At 41.1% G+C, this 18109-nt stretch overlaps 1 protein-coding gene across 2 annotated transcripts in view; it reads right to left on the bottom strand.

Moving 5' to 3' along the window:
* The window catches only part of Nlg3 (Neuroligin 3), a 199656-nt gene that overhangs the window by 42704 nt on the left and 138843 nt on the right, over window positions 1-18109 (bottom strand). For both annotated transcript variants that reach the window (XR_010518351.1, XM_065231927.1), the window contains exons 5-8: window positions 4611-4853; window positions 4346-4493; window positions 4063-4275; window positions 3664-3802 (exon numbers count right to left, since the gene is read on the bottom strand). Coding sequence is in view for 1 of the 2 variants with exons in the window: in XM_065231927.1 (XP_065087999.1) it covers window positions 3664-3802; window positions 4063-4275; window positions 4346-4493; window positions 4611-4853 (743 nt within the window). In the remaining variant the exon portion in view is untranslated. The remainder of the gene's footprint in view (window positions 1-3663; window positions 3803-4062; window positions 4276-4345; window positions 4494-4610; window positions 4854-18109) is intronic.

The following is an 18109-nucleotide window of genomic DNA, read 5'->3' as shown; positions in this document are numbered from 1 at the left end:
TCAGATATTAACCACTTTTACGGATGTTCCAGATCTACCGGTGAGTTATTCTGTGGTTCTAAGGGTTCGTATTCCGATCAAAATTCCGAATTAATTCTAATAATACGTCTATGAGTGGTTTAGAAAAACGGAACTACAGGATCAGTTTCTTTAATTTGCCCCTTTAACTGATGTTCCGTGTAGTCAACTCAATGGGGATACCACTCATCATCCCTCTCCAACTGAGGAGTTTGGTAAAGAGAGATAATCAATACGATTCGTACCTTCCTCAAAGTTGTCCTTGCTCGCTTTCTACTCTCTAAATAAAAATTTTCATACTGCCGTATTCTAACGGAACTATCAACTCTGTGCTTTCATCTCCTCATCTATCGTTTAAAATGACCAATTTAGTCTTTTATTTGACGCTTAGCATCTTCAACTAAGTTTTTATCATTTATTTTTTTTATTTTTTGACGATAATTTGTTATTATTTTTTTGTGCCCATTTTTTTTTCTAATGAGGCATTCCAGTCTCCACAAACTTTGTCTCAGCCGTCATTTCGATTATATGAGCCGTTTTGTGCTATGGTTTATTGATGAATATCGTATACGCCATTTTGAAAAGGTCTGCGTCAAAATGGCCGAATTTTTTAAGAAACTTGGTTCATTGTCCATAGTGAGCAATTAACTATGCGATGTATCATAACATTCGGAGAGCGAACAATTAAATTGATTCGTCAGTTGGTGTGGAACTGATCAGCAACGAAATACACGGTCTTTTTTAAAAAAAAAAAGTATATATACAGCCATTCCATAACAAAACAATATAGTATTCTCAGAATTGGCAGTGTTGTTCCTTATCGAAAAATATTAGGCCCGTATTTTTTATTTTCTCATTACGGGTGACCATTTTCCTGTTAGGATGGTTCAAAAAATCGTTTTTTTTTTCTTTTTTTTTAAATGGCATTTTTTGATAACTTTTGAACCATTGAACCGATTTGAATGATCAAAATAACAAATAAAAGGTTATTAAAAATACTTTTCAGAAAAAAAATATTTTTTTTTTTGAAAATTGGAGTTTTATATAGAAGAATTTTGATTTATTTGTTTTTTAAGGTTTTCATGGTTTGTAGACAATGAGCGAAGCAAGTTTTTTTTTTTTTTTTTAATTTAGGCTTTTCTACACAACATATAAAAAAAATCAGCGATGTATTTGTCTTCGTTCTTGAGTTACGATTTTTTTTTTTGAAATTATCATGTTTAGAAATTTCGCTCATTACTCCAATACGACTAGATTACCCTGCGTCTCCATTGGTACATAGCTGACATAGTCACATAATCCATGTTAATTTTCTACTTCTGCTTTTATAGGCTTGTTTATTCAAAGTAAATAGCTACCTAGACAGAGCACATGCTAAAATCATACGGAAAACTTGGTAGGTAAGGTGTTCGTTCGTAGGTGCAATGTTTATGGATGGTGGATATAGGTGGTATATTTATGGATGAACTTAGAAGTGAAAGAATCAGTAAGGAAACAAAAGCTCTGTTAATCCAAAGATATTCTGTACAGCCAGTGTTTTATAAACGGTGAATTTTAAGTGTTCTTGTTGTTGTTTGTGGGTTTCAAATGCTTTAAAGAGGAATCTTACCCAAGCTCTTCAAGTTCATGCGGTGAAGAAAAAAGTGAAATTAGATGGCAGTTCTTTCATATGGGGCTGTTCATAAACTTCGTAGACAGTTTAGGGGGGTTGAGAATTATCCACACGGCCCAAACAAATTTTACAATTTTTGTATGGACAATTGTCTACGCAGGGGAGGGGGGGGGTGTCAAGAATCCCAAAAAAACTGTCTACGTAGTTTATGAACAGACCCTAGCAGAAATTGCTACCTCAAACTGTATAAACCCGCACCCAAAGAGCCCACCACTGGACCATCCGGAGTTCCTGCTGTCAACAGCCAAGGTGAATATTGTATTTAAAAAATGTATTTACATTGGTAGCCATGAGTCAAATGAGCATGACGTCACATTATAGCATTATTAAAACTTTGTAACGTCTGGCTCGAATGTAGTGTAGTGTTTACAGTAATGTCAAATATGTTTTTTTAACTTCATTTTCAGAGTCACTAGAAGCACCCACTTTACAATCGATCAGAAGTACTGACACACTGGCAGTACTTCTGATCGACTGTAAACACTGCCTACTACAAACGATGATGAAATCATTCAGCAACTCAAGGAAAAGTTTCTAGAAACTCATGATAATAATGAGAAGTATCGCATTCTCACGACTTTACCTAGAAGCTGGTCAGCATATAAAATAACGAAGGAATTCGGTGTTTCTCAATATATGGCGGATCGGACCAAAACACTACAGGAGAACAAGGGGATAATGACGACACCAGGAAGAATGCTGAGCAGGGCATCTTTAGCAGAAGAAACTTTATCACTCGTGCGTGATTTCTATACCAGTGACGAATTAAGCCGAGCCTGTCCAGGAAAACGCGACTATGTTATTGCAAAAAATGTTGATGGTAAGGTTTATATACAACGAAGATTAGTATTGTGTAATTTGCAAGAAGTTTATGCCATTTTCAAGGATCAGAGCGCTCATGGTTATTACCAGGGATACTTCCACTCACTAACTATAAAAAAATGTTTTTCAGAATTATGAAATCATTAGATGTTATATGATAATTAATACATGTAAGTTACAAGAAGAAGTTGTGAAGTATGTGTTTGACAGAAAAAATCTGTCAATATTGCTTTCAGTGCGTCAATCAGCAATTTTACGATTCGTGAACGCTCACTCTGAGTGAACGCTGAAGAATCATAAGATCGCTGATTGTGACGCTCTGTTTTATGAGTCAAACACATACTTTGCACCCATTTCTTGTTACTTACACGTACAGCTATCATTATATTATCTAACAACCTAATAATTCCAAAAAACAATTTTTTATAGCAAGTGAGTGGAAGCAACCCTGAACTTATCGCTAATTGTGACAATCTGGAAGCGGAATTGATAGGTATTATGTGTCATACACAAACAACTTCCTGCATCTTAGAATACAAAAATCGGTATAATATCTCATAGTTTCATAATGCCGTAGTATAACACTTTAGCTGTAAAAGAACAATTGCAAGCCTGCATTGTTTTCAAAGTGTATTTTGAATCAGATTTGCTGAAAATTATTTGTATTGTGGATAGAAACAAGACCAATGTTTAACAGTTTAAGGTGGTCCTGTATTATTTACGATTTATTATGGTGGTTCCGATATATTCAAATTTATTAAAGTGCGTGAATGATTAATCGTTTAAAAGATGCATAAATACAATGCACATAGCGCATCGTAAACGTGTAGGCCCGTAAATGCCTAAACTCCATTACACTCTAATGGAAACTGGTATTATTATGGTTGTGTAAATGTTTATTGAATTTGTTTAAACTCATGTAGAATTCTAATATGTAGCAATGGTTCCATAGTTGTTTCAAATAATCCATAATGCATAGACACATACGTGCAAATGTGTGAATCACTCCACTAACAGTCATGAAACCGAGCCAGTAAAATGCGTTTCAATACTTTGATGCAGCACGACTCTCCTGTTTCCGTGATGTGAGCATGTTCACAGCATCGACACACATTTAGCAGATTCGATATTATGACTGTTAAATCACTTACCTGTGGAAAATCACCAAACTTTGTTTGGTAATCGAACACATACAGGAATGAGTTCCGATGGTCAGCCGAGTGCAGGTCGACCGTTTGCACCGCTGGTGCCACAATACGGGCGTCGCTCAATGCTTCCAGTGTTTCATCCCTGTGTAGAAAGAAAAGAGGAAATGAATTATTCACGAGCTACAGGTGAAATTGTACTAAATCCGGGATAAGCATTGCATTTCTTGAATGGCTACAGCAATTGTAGAAAGTGCATTCGTTTTATTGGTGTTGTTATTTCAAATAACTGCCACTTATGCTATTAGGAAGCAATTTTTGATGATAGCTACGGACTAGTTAAATAAAAATTTATTAAGGTTTGTTTGTTATAATTCATAGATCAGAAAATTAAATTCAACTTACCTTATATTGATAGGATGCTGAATAGGACGCTCCCAGTCAGTGTACTCATTTACAATCGTTGCTAATATTTCATTTAAATGATAGCTATAGGTACTCTTGACATAATTCTTCAAAATTTTCGATCTCCTGTCGGCTTCGATGCCGTACTGAACGTCTTCCGAGTTAAAGACAAAATAGGCTTCCGCCCTAGTAACGCCAACCAGCATGTCGTATCTGTGGAGGAGGATGATGATGATGATAAGAAACATGGCCCAAGTGGGATTCTGAGAAAGGATTTAATTACTTGGACAATTTGTTAATAGCTAATTTACGCAAGAGAATTGCGTTTATCGTGTTGAGCGTGTTGTGAAGATGGGCTGACGGTTTCGGTGCCGACGGCACACTATAATCACTGTAATGCGATCCATCCATTTGCTGTATTTCACCAGTGTCTGGAAAAATAAACTGTAATTAGATTCATTTATCTTGCACGGAACACGGGATGCAAACTGTGACAACATGCTAATGGTTAGTTAAAACATGAACCGCTGCAAAATGGCACAACATACCGATGACTACTCCGTCGACACTGGGGCCGAAGGCGTTTCCAAAGTCCGGCACTCGAACCGGCGTCGACATGATATCACCGAGCGGCTTGTCTCGCAAACACTTGAGCAGCAACTGATGAGGTAGGTCAGGTGAGCAATTTACGTGATGTGAAACATACGCAGCGAACTTGGCCGGTTCACCGACGAGCGACCACGGGGCCAGAGCAGATCCCGACATCAGGATTGCCCGATGAAATAGGAGTCCTGAAAAATTAATGCACGTTGATAGGATGCTTTTAGATCAGAGCAGGGGGACGAATGTGAACTTAAAACGGGAATAGAGGATGAGCAGAGCACTCGGCAAATAACCAGAGAGTGGTGGTGGCAAAATTTTTAATTGAATTTAGTGCATAAAATTCCATTATATACACTAACGAAGATGTGACTTTTCGCTCCCGCTCTTCCGAGGGTATAAAATTTTAATAGAAAAAGTTTTGCATTATCACTTCACTCTCCTTTTCACGCTGCCAAAGTGCTTCAGTATCGCCACACGTACTCTGCGAAACAGGGTGGCCTCGAACCGGATACGACATGCACGTAGAACCGATTGTCCAAGTCCCACAACTGACTTCAACAACATTCAAAGCCAACCCTGCGGGCATGGAATTCCAACTCGACACCGGTCACAGAAAATCTTACGCCAAACGTGTTTATTCCCCAGATACCACTATGATTAATGTAAATGTGCTAATGTCGCTGGAGAGTGCCATAAAACTTTTTTTAACGTTCGGTGTGGTATACCCCAACGGGGTCGGAATCATACCGCAAGGAAATATAAGAATGGAAGAAACTTTACGAAGCTGGCAAATTACTGCCTTTTAGATAGTTTCTACAGAAGATGTGTACGTAGGCATGCACAGGGTTCCTTAAGTAAGATAGCAAAGGCTCTTGAAAAAAATCCTTCAGAAGGTTTTATTCAGCTCAAATGTTGTTTGACGTGAGCCTTTAAATAGGAGGTATTTGCCAGGATTAATTGTGCCTTAAGCAAAATAATGTGAACATGACATTGACTGAATGCGAAGCGAATATCATCTATGCCGAATTGTTTTACGGCATTCTTGGGCAATATTTTCCAGCTCCTCCTCGGTTATTTATCAAAGAGATGAAAACATGAATAATTGAATGATTGGTTGTAGAAGAAGCCCTCAGCCCTCCCAGAAGATTATATTCCAAGCATGGAGTATAATACAGTAGCTTTCAATGCTCATTTTCTGCAACATATACTTCCCATAATAGAGCATATTTTACAAATATTTACGATTAATTTTCTTTAGAAAAATCGCGTGCTTCGAATAGGGTCTTGGGGGCTGAAACCGTTTTTCAGCCTACTTGACACTTATTTTTCGATACAGTACCATTTTGAATTCGATAAAATAGTGACGATTCGGGACGTGGCCAAGAAGGTCAATTCTTCCGTCTGGTTCGTCCAGCAGATAATGAAGCGGGCGGACTTCCTGTCTTCAAGGTAAGGAAGGCACCTAACCGAACCGATAAACATAATACGGTGGTCAAATCTCGCGCCAGGAACCTGTACCACGAGTGGTGGGTGCAGCCGAAATGCATCGTAATTTAAAGCAAGTCAGCAAGTTCCGCCTGGATGTTCCGAAGAAGTTCCGGAAGAAGAAGGTCGACAAATTTGCCAAGAAGTACTTAGTGTGGCATGCGATCTATGGGTGCGGCAAATTCAGCAAGCCGTACATAACAACCGACACCATCAATGGTCAAATATATAAAGAAGGATGCCTCCAGAAGCGCCTGTTGTCCTTCCTCCGGTCCCAAAAAGGTGACACTCTGTTTTGGACAGATCTGGCATCGTGCCATTACGCGAAACCGGTGATGGAAAATTCTGGAAGATTATGAAGGGTAAACTCTGGAAAACATGGAAGGACTTCAAAAACGACAAGGATTTGAAGAAAGAGTGGATGAAAATGTGTAAGAAAGATGGCGCAAGTGTTGCACAGGATTTGATGGGTAGCGTTAAGTCCAAGATGCAGGCATTTAGTCTAGGAGAGGAGGTTGAATAAGTCAATTTGCAAAAACATACCTAATATGTGTTTACTTATTTCCTTAGAGTTTAAAAAATATCCGACTTTAAATAATTTTTTGATGATCATTTTTGTCTGTTGTATTTTTTTCGAGTACAGTCATTAGTTGTATATATTATTAAGTGTCAACATCTATTCTTTTGATCCGCATCTGTTTGCATATAAAAATGAGTCGATTATTGAATTGCATGACAAGAAAGTAAGATCTGTTAATATAAAACAGCAAAAATGGTTATCTTAAAGTCTACATATTGCAATAGATGTTTCTGTATCAGTGGTAGTGAAATCGAAATTTTGGGCCAAACACTCTTCATCAGTAGAGTAGTATAACATACAGCATTTCTAGGTCAAATATGCAAATAAAATTCAGACTTGACCTTTTCCGATTTGCATGAAACTTTGCATATTTGTTTGTTATTGTCAATCATTCACATTTGAGCTAAAATTAGATCATTTTGAATCTCACAATAAAACTTCAAAATGTATTCGACGCCAATCGGAATAAAGTCTGAAACATAGTTTTGGAAAATTAATTGTTTATGCGGGTGTGGATCGGATACCATGGATACAGTCGAACGTATGTCTCCGCTGTTTCTTGAGTAAATGTTTCAAACTTTTCCGTATCAATTTTAAAACCACTAGCTAGTGTCTCTAATAATAACTTTAAGCCGGTAGATAAAATTAAAATCAAACATGTTATTTGAGCAGCGGTTTCTGGATTAGCAACGAATCTTAGACTAGTGTTGCCATCCGAATTTCCAAAGCCTGGTTTTGGAAAATCCACAAGGAGTCCCAATTTCTTTCTGAAGTTTTCTTGAATGTGTTCTTTTCTTTCTTTGACGATTTGCTTTTCATTTCCAGTTAACCGCCATTTTTTGATCGGCAACTTGTAAGAAAGATGTAAAATTGTCTCGAAAATACGAATCCTGGCATGAAAAATGGATAATCCGAATTTAAGAGAATCTGTATTAATTTCATTTTTAACACCAAGATTACTGAATTCCTTTGAACTTGCGCCAAATACATAACATTTCATCATTGATGTCGTTTCAGCTGCTGCATTACACACTTTCCCATCAATCAAAGTGAGTATAAAAGTATGTCTAATAGTAAACTGCTTGCCATTTAATGTAACGTTTGTTGACCGTAGCGAATTAATTGTATTTTTAATATATCTTCATTAATTACCTCAGATGATTCCTTGATAAACCTCATACGGATTGGGCAACAGTAGCGAGGTGAAGATGGAGTTGGGTTTTGCCAAACTATGTTTGCATTGGATCCACAAACTATTCTCAACTGTGGAACACGCTCGTATCAGAATCCATATCCACACGCACCTAATGGAGTTATTAAACAAGAAAAATATACCTGAAAGGCAACCTCCTCCCCCCCCCCGCCCCTCATCCTTCATCCCTCACAAAACAAGGCCGCCTAGGTTGCCACCTTGTCCACCATATAATGAATGAAAATGTCAAAAACTGCATTTGTGTACTTTTTTCGATAAATTCACCTATATGGACACGCCATCTTCATTTTACAATTTCTCGAAAGATCGCAAATAATCGCAGCTGATTTTTTGCTATAATCTTCTATACATATATATATGTAACATATAATGCCTCATATACGGTTTTATAGGATATAACAGGATAAGTCAACTTTTTTATAACGATACATTTATTTTATAGTTTAAATAGCACTTGAAGACAAGATTTTCATAAACTGCTTCTACGAAGTCAAAAGTAAGTGAAATCAGCTGATGGCATGTGGAATACATGTTTCAATGCCTGCTTGATCACTATCCATTTTTGCAAATTAATGTGATTATCCCAACAACAAGTAGAGACACGAAAACAATGGCACTGCGGAACGATTTTTTTCTAACAAACCAACACGATTCAACAACAGGCAAGTCTGAACTGATGCCACAACGCGGTCAGTTTAGAAAAAGAAATAATGAGTACAGGGCAATGTTAACCTATCTCTGAAGTATACAATACATGCATTCAGAATCTGTTTTGGCTTATTTTGAGAAATCGACTTTTGGCCAGCTAGCATAGAACAAATACCCCTCCGTGCGTCGTGGAGTATGTGTTTCTCGCAAACAGTTGAGATGTCAACGGTGATTAGTTCTGCAGTTTATTTTGATGGGAATCAGTAAAACAATTGCCGAGACTCATCTAACAAATTAAATTTGCTGAGATCTTAGCTAACAATAGATATTTTGCAGAGTAACTAATAAAATTAAATGCGAAGCTAATCGGCTGTTAGAGATTTTACCGAGCTATATTGTGTGTATAATCCTGTTAACATAACGTTCTCAGACGGGTATTAAGAAGTATATTGCAAAACCAGATCCGAAATTAAGACTTTGGCACCGACTTCTCGCGAAAAAAAAAAATTCATCTTGAAAACTAATCGGGGTATGATTCCTCTACCAGTTGGTATAGTTAGTATTTGAGAGTGAGCTTTTATTTGCAAGGAATCGGGGATTGAATTTTTACAAAAACAGTTGTAATCTCAAATCAGTCCGGATATTCGCCATTATTGCCTTATACGAAAACAACATAATTACAGTATCCCCACCATAGCCGGCGCCGGTGATGTAGTGGTAAGCGTGACTGCTTTCGCACCCCAATGGGTCTTCACAAACTAATAGACCCGTTATCAACGTACCCTCGCCCCTGCATGAACGCATCTAGGTACATCAGTGAACATAAAAAAAGAAAAGCTTTTTGAACGCCACTGTGAAGTTCCATCTAATTCAACCTTGCACACTCCCAACGATACTTTCACCGCCCAGTGAAAAGTAGTTGATGTCTTGAGTTTGACTTCTCTGCGCTGCTTAAAAACATTCAGTGACATAATGAGTTCCCTGCACCGACGGAACAATTATTAGCCATAGTTGAAAGTTTTCTTGATTTTTATTTTTCAATGCTTCATTCATTTTTATTTTCGTGCAGAACGTATGGCTGAGGAGTTTCTGCTGAGCAGGAGTATTAAAAAATTACTATTTAACGTTCTAACGTATATAGTATATAATTGGTTGTGTTTTAATTAGAAGCACGTTACATAACTGATAACGTTGGCCTTTTTTTAATTTTGTTATTCTGTTTTGATTTTTTTACATTTTGTTAAAATGTTTTTTATTATTGTCACTTTAACACATTTGAGGTCATTCGTGACTTTTCAGGAAATAAAAAATGAACTCATGCCAAACAACAAATACCAATTGTTAAATTTTTCCTGTATGAAACAGCAATTTCCTACACGGTAAGAAAAAAAGTACTCAAGAGTCAGTTCTTTTCACTCTTCTCGGCACTATATTGCAGGAAGCCAGAAGTAGGTAAAGCGGGTGAAAATTGTTTTCGTTTACTTGTGTGCAATTCGTATGGAATTTTCCGCACGCTTTCTATTCAAGAATAAGTTAGTTGTACCCAAAAGTAGGTGAATATGATTAAACTCAACGTTGGGTTCCCACACTTTACTACGCCTTTTGGGTGGTTTTACTTCTTCGTTTTTGACAACATTAGAAGGAGAAAAGAAGACAAACAAATCAAAAGTAGGTAAAAGTGAACTGGCCACTGGGTATTTTATGTCTTACCGTGTATCCTATCGCATAGTGAGAAACTAGATATACTGAAGTCTTTTTTATACGGTTTTTGTTACGTGGTTTTTTTCACCGTGTATTTACACGGTTAGTGCCGCTGAGTCGCGATTTACACGGTACGTTTTTAACGATTTCACGACAACGATAAAACCTATAGACTTGATTCCAATCACATTATTCATTTCAAGCTACAGGGTATAGGTAATCGAATGGCATACTTTAAAAAAAATCACAATTTTGTATGATATCTTTGAAATATGTCTATATGGGCCATAGCATTTAGCAATTACGAATGGTAACAAAATCCGGTTTTTTAAAACATTTAAGCATGTGAAAAATCAAAATCTCGGTAGATTTTTTTACACGGTACATATCTTCCGTGTAAAAAAAGACCTGAGTGTACTGTAATGTGCCGGATACTAGACGTGCGTTAATCTTGACATTTTTTTGTATTAAATTTTACTTCTACTTTGCAATATAATAATTATATGTGATTATTCAGAACGATACCACAAAACCATGATTAAATGTAGGTGCTAGTTTTTTTTCCCTTCATTTGTTTTCCGTCGATCTTATTTTCCGTGCTGAGAACCAATGCTACCGACGCCAAGGAGGCAGCTCCCACACCTGGACCCCTACCTATCGACCCATCAACTCATGATTCTGGGACCAACGGCTTTACTTCCCTTTCGAAGGAAGGCGTAATCAGAGTTGTTATGCCTCAAAACATCCCGGCGGCGCCGACTGGGATTGAACCCAGGGGGTACAAATTTATAATCGTCTTTTTAAAGTGTAAGGATTTATGGACACTCAATTGGATTCTTTAATTTTGAAAAATGTATCGTTTTTTATACATCATCTGAAAGAGCTTCGTTTTCGGAGCACAGCGATATTTTTCTCGAACCCACATACTTTCATCTCGATTTTTAAATCAAGATTTAAAGCAAAATAATAACTTCACTGTTTGACACTAAACTAACAAACTGACAGCTCGCTCCCATACAAAGTGACACCGAGGGGCGCTAATAAGGTGATTTTTGCAAATGTAATCGTACTTATTTAAAAAAGTTCCAGTGTACCAAAATTGATGAAATTTTGGGTTTGGATTCCATTTTTAATGCAGATTACGAATATGCGTTTACCTCAATACCCTTAAAGAACCCAATTCTTTACGGTATAATTGTTAGAAAAACATTTACAAATAACAGTTAGCGCTCAACTTCCGAGCCGATCAGTCGATGTTTTCGGACGAGCAATTTCGGGAGTCGATCACGGACTATATAGTACGTTTTTGTCAGTTTTTCTCGACCGTCGCAATAAGTTTTGTGTTCGGGGTTCACCGCGACTTCAAGCGCCACGATGTCGCGTCACGAAAATACGTTTCGCGTCGATTATTCGCAGTTTCCGAAGCTTCTCACTCACGACGAAATCCATAAGTTCGTCGGAAAAGAACTCGGTCTTTCGCGCGAAAATGTACTTCAACTCCAGCCAAGCAGGCGGTTGGGATGTACCTTCGTGAAGGTCAACAGCCTCGAACTAGCCGAGAAGATCGTGGAACAACACGATGGCAAGCACGAGTTCGTGTTTGATGGAAAGTCGTACAAGCTACGCATTACGATGGAGGACGGAGCGGTGGAGGTGAAGTTCTTGGAGCTCCCCGAAGGCATCTCCAACGACCAGGTCGCAGCTTTCCTCGCCGATTACGGAGAGGTTATCAGTGTTCGTGACTTACTGTGGGACGACCGTTATAGCGATTTCGGCGGTGTCAAAACCGGTGTTCGTGTGGCTCGCATGGTGGTAACGAAGAACATTCCTTCTCTCGTAACCATCCAGGGCGAAGAAACTGCGGTGGGATACAAGGGGCAGCGGCAAACCTGCTTGCACTGCCGTGAGTTTGCACACATTGGCATTCCATGTGTGCAAAACAAAAAACTGCTGGTACAGAAGCTCGAAGCAGACCAATCGTACGCGAACGTTACGAAAGGCAAACCAACACCGACCAAACCTACACCAACCAAGCCAACACCGACCAAGCCTACACCGACCAAACCTCCACACAAGCCTTCACCGAACCCATCGGATCTGCGAAAACCGCCGATCGTTAAACCAGGCCCATCGGGTCTGCCTCAAAACCTCACTGCAACAAGTGAGACACGCGCTGTAGCTGCACAGCAGAAGAGCACGATGCTGCCCCCCGCTGCTCCCGTTGCCGCGCAACAAAAATCCACCACAGCGCAAGCTGTCGTTGAACTATCGCCGATTTCCATCCCGATCGGCCCTATCGTATTGAATCGCAGGACCGATGGCAACGAAACGGACAGCTCACAAGCATCGCAGCTCTCAAACAGCAGCCGACGCAGTTCTCGCCGACCGCCGGGTAAGAAGATGCGGCACTCCGGAGAAAACACCACTACCACTGCCGAACACGGACACGGACAGATTTCCGATGAAGACATGCAACAATGATGGAGTACATCAGCTGTAACATCGGAACTGTCAATATCAACACGATAACCAACCCAACCAAGCTAAACGCCCTTCGCACGTTCGTCCACACGATGGATCTCGACATCGTATTTCTGCAGGAGGTTGAGAACGAGCAACTTGCTTTGCCCGGCTACAACGTTGTCTGCAATGTCGACCACGCGAGGAGAGGAACGGCGATTGCCCTCAAGGAACATATCAAATTCTCGCACGTAGAAAAGAGCCTGGACGGGAGATTGCTCGCCCTACAGATACACAACACTACGCTCTGCAATGTGTATGCCCCATCGGGTTCCGCTCTTCGTGCCGAACGAGAGCGGTTCTTCAACAACACCATCGCCTATTACCTTCGTCATCGCACCGATCACATCATCTTTGGAGGCGACTTCAACTGCGTGATTCGACAATGCGATGCAACGGGACAAAACATGAGTCCCGCTCTTCAAGCCACCGTATCCCAATTACACTTGCATGATGTGTGGCTGCAGCTCCGTCCACGAGAGATGGAGTACACCTACATCTCACACAACTCCTCGTCCAGGCTCGATCGGCTGTATGTAAGTGCTGGTCTGCGAGAACAGCTGAGATCGACAGCTGTCCATGTGTGTTGCTTCTCGGACCACAAAGCCGTCACTGCGAGAATTTGCCTCCCTCTCCCCGACAGAGCGCACGGTCGTGGTTTCTGGTCTCTCCGTCCCCATCTCCTAACAGCAGAAAATATCGACGAGTTCCAAATACGGTGGCAATACTGGACTCGTCAACGCCGGTATTACCCGTCGTGGATGGAATGGTGGTTGTCGTGCGCAAAGCCGAAAATAAAATCTTTCTTCCGATGGAAATCGAAACTCGCATACGACGGTTTCAACCACGAACAACAGCGTCTCTTCGATTTACTGCGAAATGCGTACGACAACTACCAAAACAACCGTTCCACGCTCACCACCATCAACCGAATAAAGGCTGAAATGCTTTTACATCAGCGGCGATTTTCCGAAATGTTCGTTCGGATAAACGAGACGTACGTTGCTGGTGAGCCTCTATCAACCTTTCAACTGGGTGAGCGAACCCGACGAAGAACCACCATCGAGCGTCTGAGGAACGAGAGAGATGAGATAATCGACGATTCAACTGCTATTCGGGATCATATGGTCCAATATTTCACCAACCTGTACGCTCGTGGGAACGTAGATGAAGAAGAAGAATGCGGCCCTTTCCACTGTGGGAGAGCTATCCCCGAACAAGATGCCGTGAATGAAGCCACCATGAACGAAATAACAACGACTGAAATCCTTTCTGCCATCCGGACAAGTGCATCCAAAAAATCACCGGGCCCCGACGGGCTACCTAAAGAGTTTTATTTGCGAACATTCGACGTGATTCACCGTGAGCTGAATCTGGTCTTGTATGATGCCATCAGATCAAACTTTCCAGCGCAATTTGTCGATGGGGTGATTGTTTTAGTGAAAAAACGTGGTACTGGGGAAAGTGCACGCTCATACAGGCCAATCAGCCTGGTCAATGTGGACTATAAAATTCTTTCGCGAATCCTTAAGCAACGGCTTGAAAATGTGCTACGTACCCACGGTGTATTAACTGACTCTCAAAAGTGCTCAAATTATGGAAGAAATATATTTCAAGCCACACTCGCAGTGAAGGACAGAATCGCACAGTTAAAAGCAAACAGACAGAGAGGGAAATTGGTCTCTTTCGATCTCGACCATGCGTTTGACCGTGTCGACCAAAGTTTTTTGTTCAAAACAATGCGAGGTCTGGGCTTCAACACGGCATTTGTGGACTTACTTTCCCAAATAGCAGTGGCTTCCTCGTCTCGCCTACTGATCAATGGACACCTCTCTGCTTCCTTCCCGATACAGCGATCGGTGCGCCAAGGGGATCCTCTTTCGATGCACTTATTTGTGATTTATTTGCACCCTCTCTTGCGGCGCTTGGAGCAAGTTTGTGGGACAGATCTGATCGTCGCATACGCAGATGATATCAGTGCTATCGTAACCGGTGCCCAGCAGTTGGATGCAATGCGAGATTTGTTCAGGCGCTTTGAACGAATAGCCGGAGCACGCCTGAATGAAACCAAAACAACGGCAATTGACGTCGGCCAAATCAATAACCCTGTGACTGTGCCCTGGCTTCGAACTGAAACCACAATCAAAATTCTTGGTGTAGTTTTCGCTAATCCAGTTCGATTAATGGTTAAGCTGAACTGGGACGCACTCGTGACAAACTTTGCTCGGCAAATATGGCTACACTCGCTGCGCAGTTTGTCGTTACACCAGAAAGTGACACTCTTGAACACCTTCCTGTCGTCGAAAATGTGGTATATGGCGGCAAATTTACACCCGACGGCAGCACACGTGGCGAAACTGACAACCAACATGCGGAAATATCTTTTCCGTGGAATATGTGCATCCGTACCCATGCAGCAGCTGGCACGCAGACGGGAGGATGGTGGCCTCAACCTACATCTTCCAGCAATGAAATGCAAGGCGCTGCTCATCAATCGGCATTTACACGAGATCGTTTCCCTTCCTTATTACAATTCCCTTCTCATCCAAGTAAATCCACCACAACCAAATTCCCTTACAGATCTTCCCTGCCTAAAGCTAATCCTAAACAATTATTCAAACTTCCCTTTCCAAATACGCCAACACCCTTCCGCCGATCTCATCCATCGCTTCTTCGTAGAACGCACCGACAAACCGAAAGTGGAAACAACAAACCCCGAGATCAACTGGCCCCGAGTGTGGAAAAATATCGCTGCCCGTGGTCTGCTACCTACGCAGCGCAGCTATCTATACTTGTGGGTAAACCAAAAAATCTCTCACCGACGGCTGCTGTTTACGATAAGGCGTGCGGATGGTGAACAATGCATACACTGTGCTGTGCAAACCGTTGAAACCATTCAACACAAATTTTTTGGCTGCCCTAGAGTACGGGCTGCTTACGATGTACTTCAACAAAGGCTGTTGGTTGTGACTGGCAGTCGACGCTCTCTTCGTTTCGATGATCTCCTTCGGCCCTCACTGGAGGGGATTGCAGCGTATAACAGAACACGGATATTGAAATTGTTATTTGTTTATATCACCTTCATTGATAACAGTAATGGCAGGATAGATATTGATGCATTAAAATTTAATTTTGAAGTCGAGGTTTATTAATTATGTGAATAATTTTTACTAAACATACAAACGACAAATAAACGTACTTTTATAAAAAAAAAAAAAAAAAAAAAAAAAAAAAAAAATAAAGGAAATATGTTAGAATTTCATATTATAATAGTTTCATAGCATTTACTCTCAATGATACTACATTTCCACATTCACATGAAAGCGTATATTTACCCCTAATCATTCCCGTTCTACCATACAGAGAGTAGCTCATTTATTATCACCATCCAAGAGAAACCTGAAGCACGCTACGTGTGCGCACGTAACGAGCTTCATTTCCGATCAATTCCGTATCCGGTGGTATCATAAACAACGAAAGCTTCGACAGCTCGACAAATGATGCTCGCGATGTATCCAGCTATTAATCTTCATCCATTAGTATTCATTATACAATGGAACGAATAATGATGGCAGTAAAATTAATTAAACGGAATTTTCTATAGGTCTGATCCATTGAAACTGAAAGGTCTGAACGATTTTACCATTCTAACAAAAGTAGGTAACAGCTTTTCCTAGAGTATCTTTCTGGGTCATGTCGGTCAATCAAAAATTGTATTTAAATGAGCCACTATCTACACAGAAAAAAAATACTGAGAACAATGCTTGGCATAAGCAACGAATTTGTTTACAAGCTTTTATAAAACACGGCTTATTTATGCGATAGCGTGCTGAAATTAACGGCAACTATCGTGTAAATTAACGCCAAATCGAGCGTATACTATAGGAGAAATGGCTCTAATATTGGCCTATGGATCTTGTTCCTTCTGAACAGGTTTTGTCAAGGTGAAGTGGACTGTACTGGGTGGGAGCGAACGGAGTTGGCTAGCGTCAATCGAAGTTCTAAACTCAGGAGCTCTGAAAAGAGCTGCTCTCCGGGACACCAATGGACATGCAGTAGAAATGACGAATGCTGCCGACTACACTAGACACTACTGTTTATTTCTCTTTGTTTCTCGATACAAGGTGAAAGCTGCTGCTGCTGCGAACGGATGCTCGGTTGGATTCAAACTTAAACTTATGCACGCTACTGCGGGGATTTTTATAGAACGGCACCGACCGTTTGCTCGCTGCTGATTGGTCGACGTTTTTTTCCTCTCTTTCGGCGGTAGGCGGAACATCCTCCCCCCGGTTGAGAGATCTCAACACCTTTTGGAAGTCGGAGGGTTTTGACGGGAATCATTATCCTTGATGGGCAGAATGGACACCTTATTGATGGGACGTCGATACGTGGTTCCATTCACGAAGACATCAACTGCTCGGACCAGGCCGTCGGTTCCAGGATAGACGGCTACGATGCGACCTAACTTCCAGTTGAGTGGTGGTTGGTTACGATCGTGAAGCAACACGATCCTGTCTTCCCGAATGTTCGGCTTCTCTTGTCGATTTTTCTTCCGAGGCTGCAAGGTATTCAAATAGTCCCGGCTCCAGGCACGCCAGAATTGCTCGCGCATAAGTTGAAGATGTTGCCACCGTGTCAAGCGGGATGCTTTCACGTTCTCCAGGGAAGGTTCAGCTGGGGCGATCAGCGGTCGTCCAATCAAATAATGCGCTGGAGTTATCACCAGCGGGTCCGCCGGGTCGTAGGAAATTGCGAACAATGGTCGGGAGTTCAAGACGGCCTCGATTTCTGACAGGATCGTACACAATTCGTATTGCCGACTACCCGCTTCAAATGGGTTTTGGCCGACTTCACGGCTGCCTCCCACAAACCACCGAACTCGGGTGCGTCGAGTGGAATGAAATTGATTGTGGCAGAAAGATTCGATGGTGTCCACGGCGTGTTGGTCACAAAACTGCTGGTAAAGGTTGTTCAATTCGTGGTGAGCACCACGAAAATTGGTTGTGTTGTCCGAATGGGTTTCTTGGACCATTCCACGGCGAGCAATAAATCGTCGAAGGGACGCCATGAAGGCATCGGTACTCAAATCGGAGACGCCCTCCAAATGGACGGCTTTGGTTGCCATGCAAACATAAACGGCCACGTACGACTTCACCAAAGTTGGAGGACGTGTGCCTTGCTTGGTCCAGAAAGGCCCGGCGTAATCCACGCCGGTCACAGCGAAGGGGGGTGACGGCACTACTCTCGATACTGGCAGGTTTCCCATCAATTGGTTGGGAGTGGTTGGATTAGTCCGG

Source organism: Ochlerotatus camptorhynchus, unplaced genomic scaffold, assembly GCF_037179485.1.
Source record: "Ochlerotatus camptorhynchus isolate MF236.1 unplaced genomic scaffold, CSIRO-AGI_Acam_v1.1 ptg000035l, whole genome shotgun sequence".
In the NCBI taxonomy this organism is placed as follows: domain Eukaryota; kingdom Metazoa; phylum Arthropoda; class Insecta; order Diptera; family Culicidae; genus Ochlerotatus; species Ochlerotatus camptorhynchus.
This window is presented reverse-complemented; position numbering and strand designations above follow the sequence as displayed.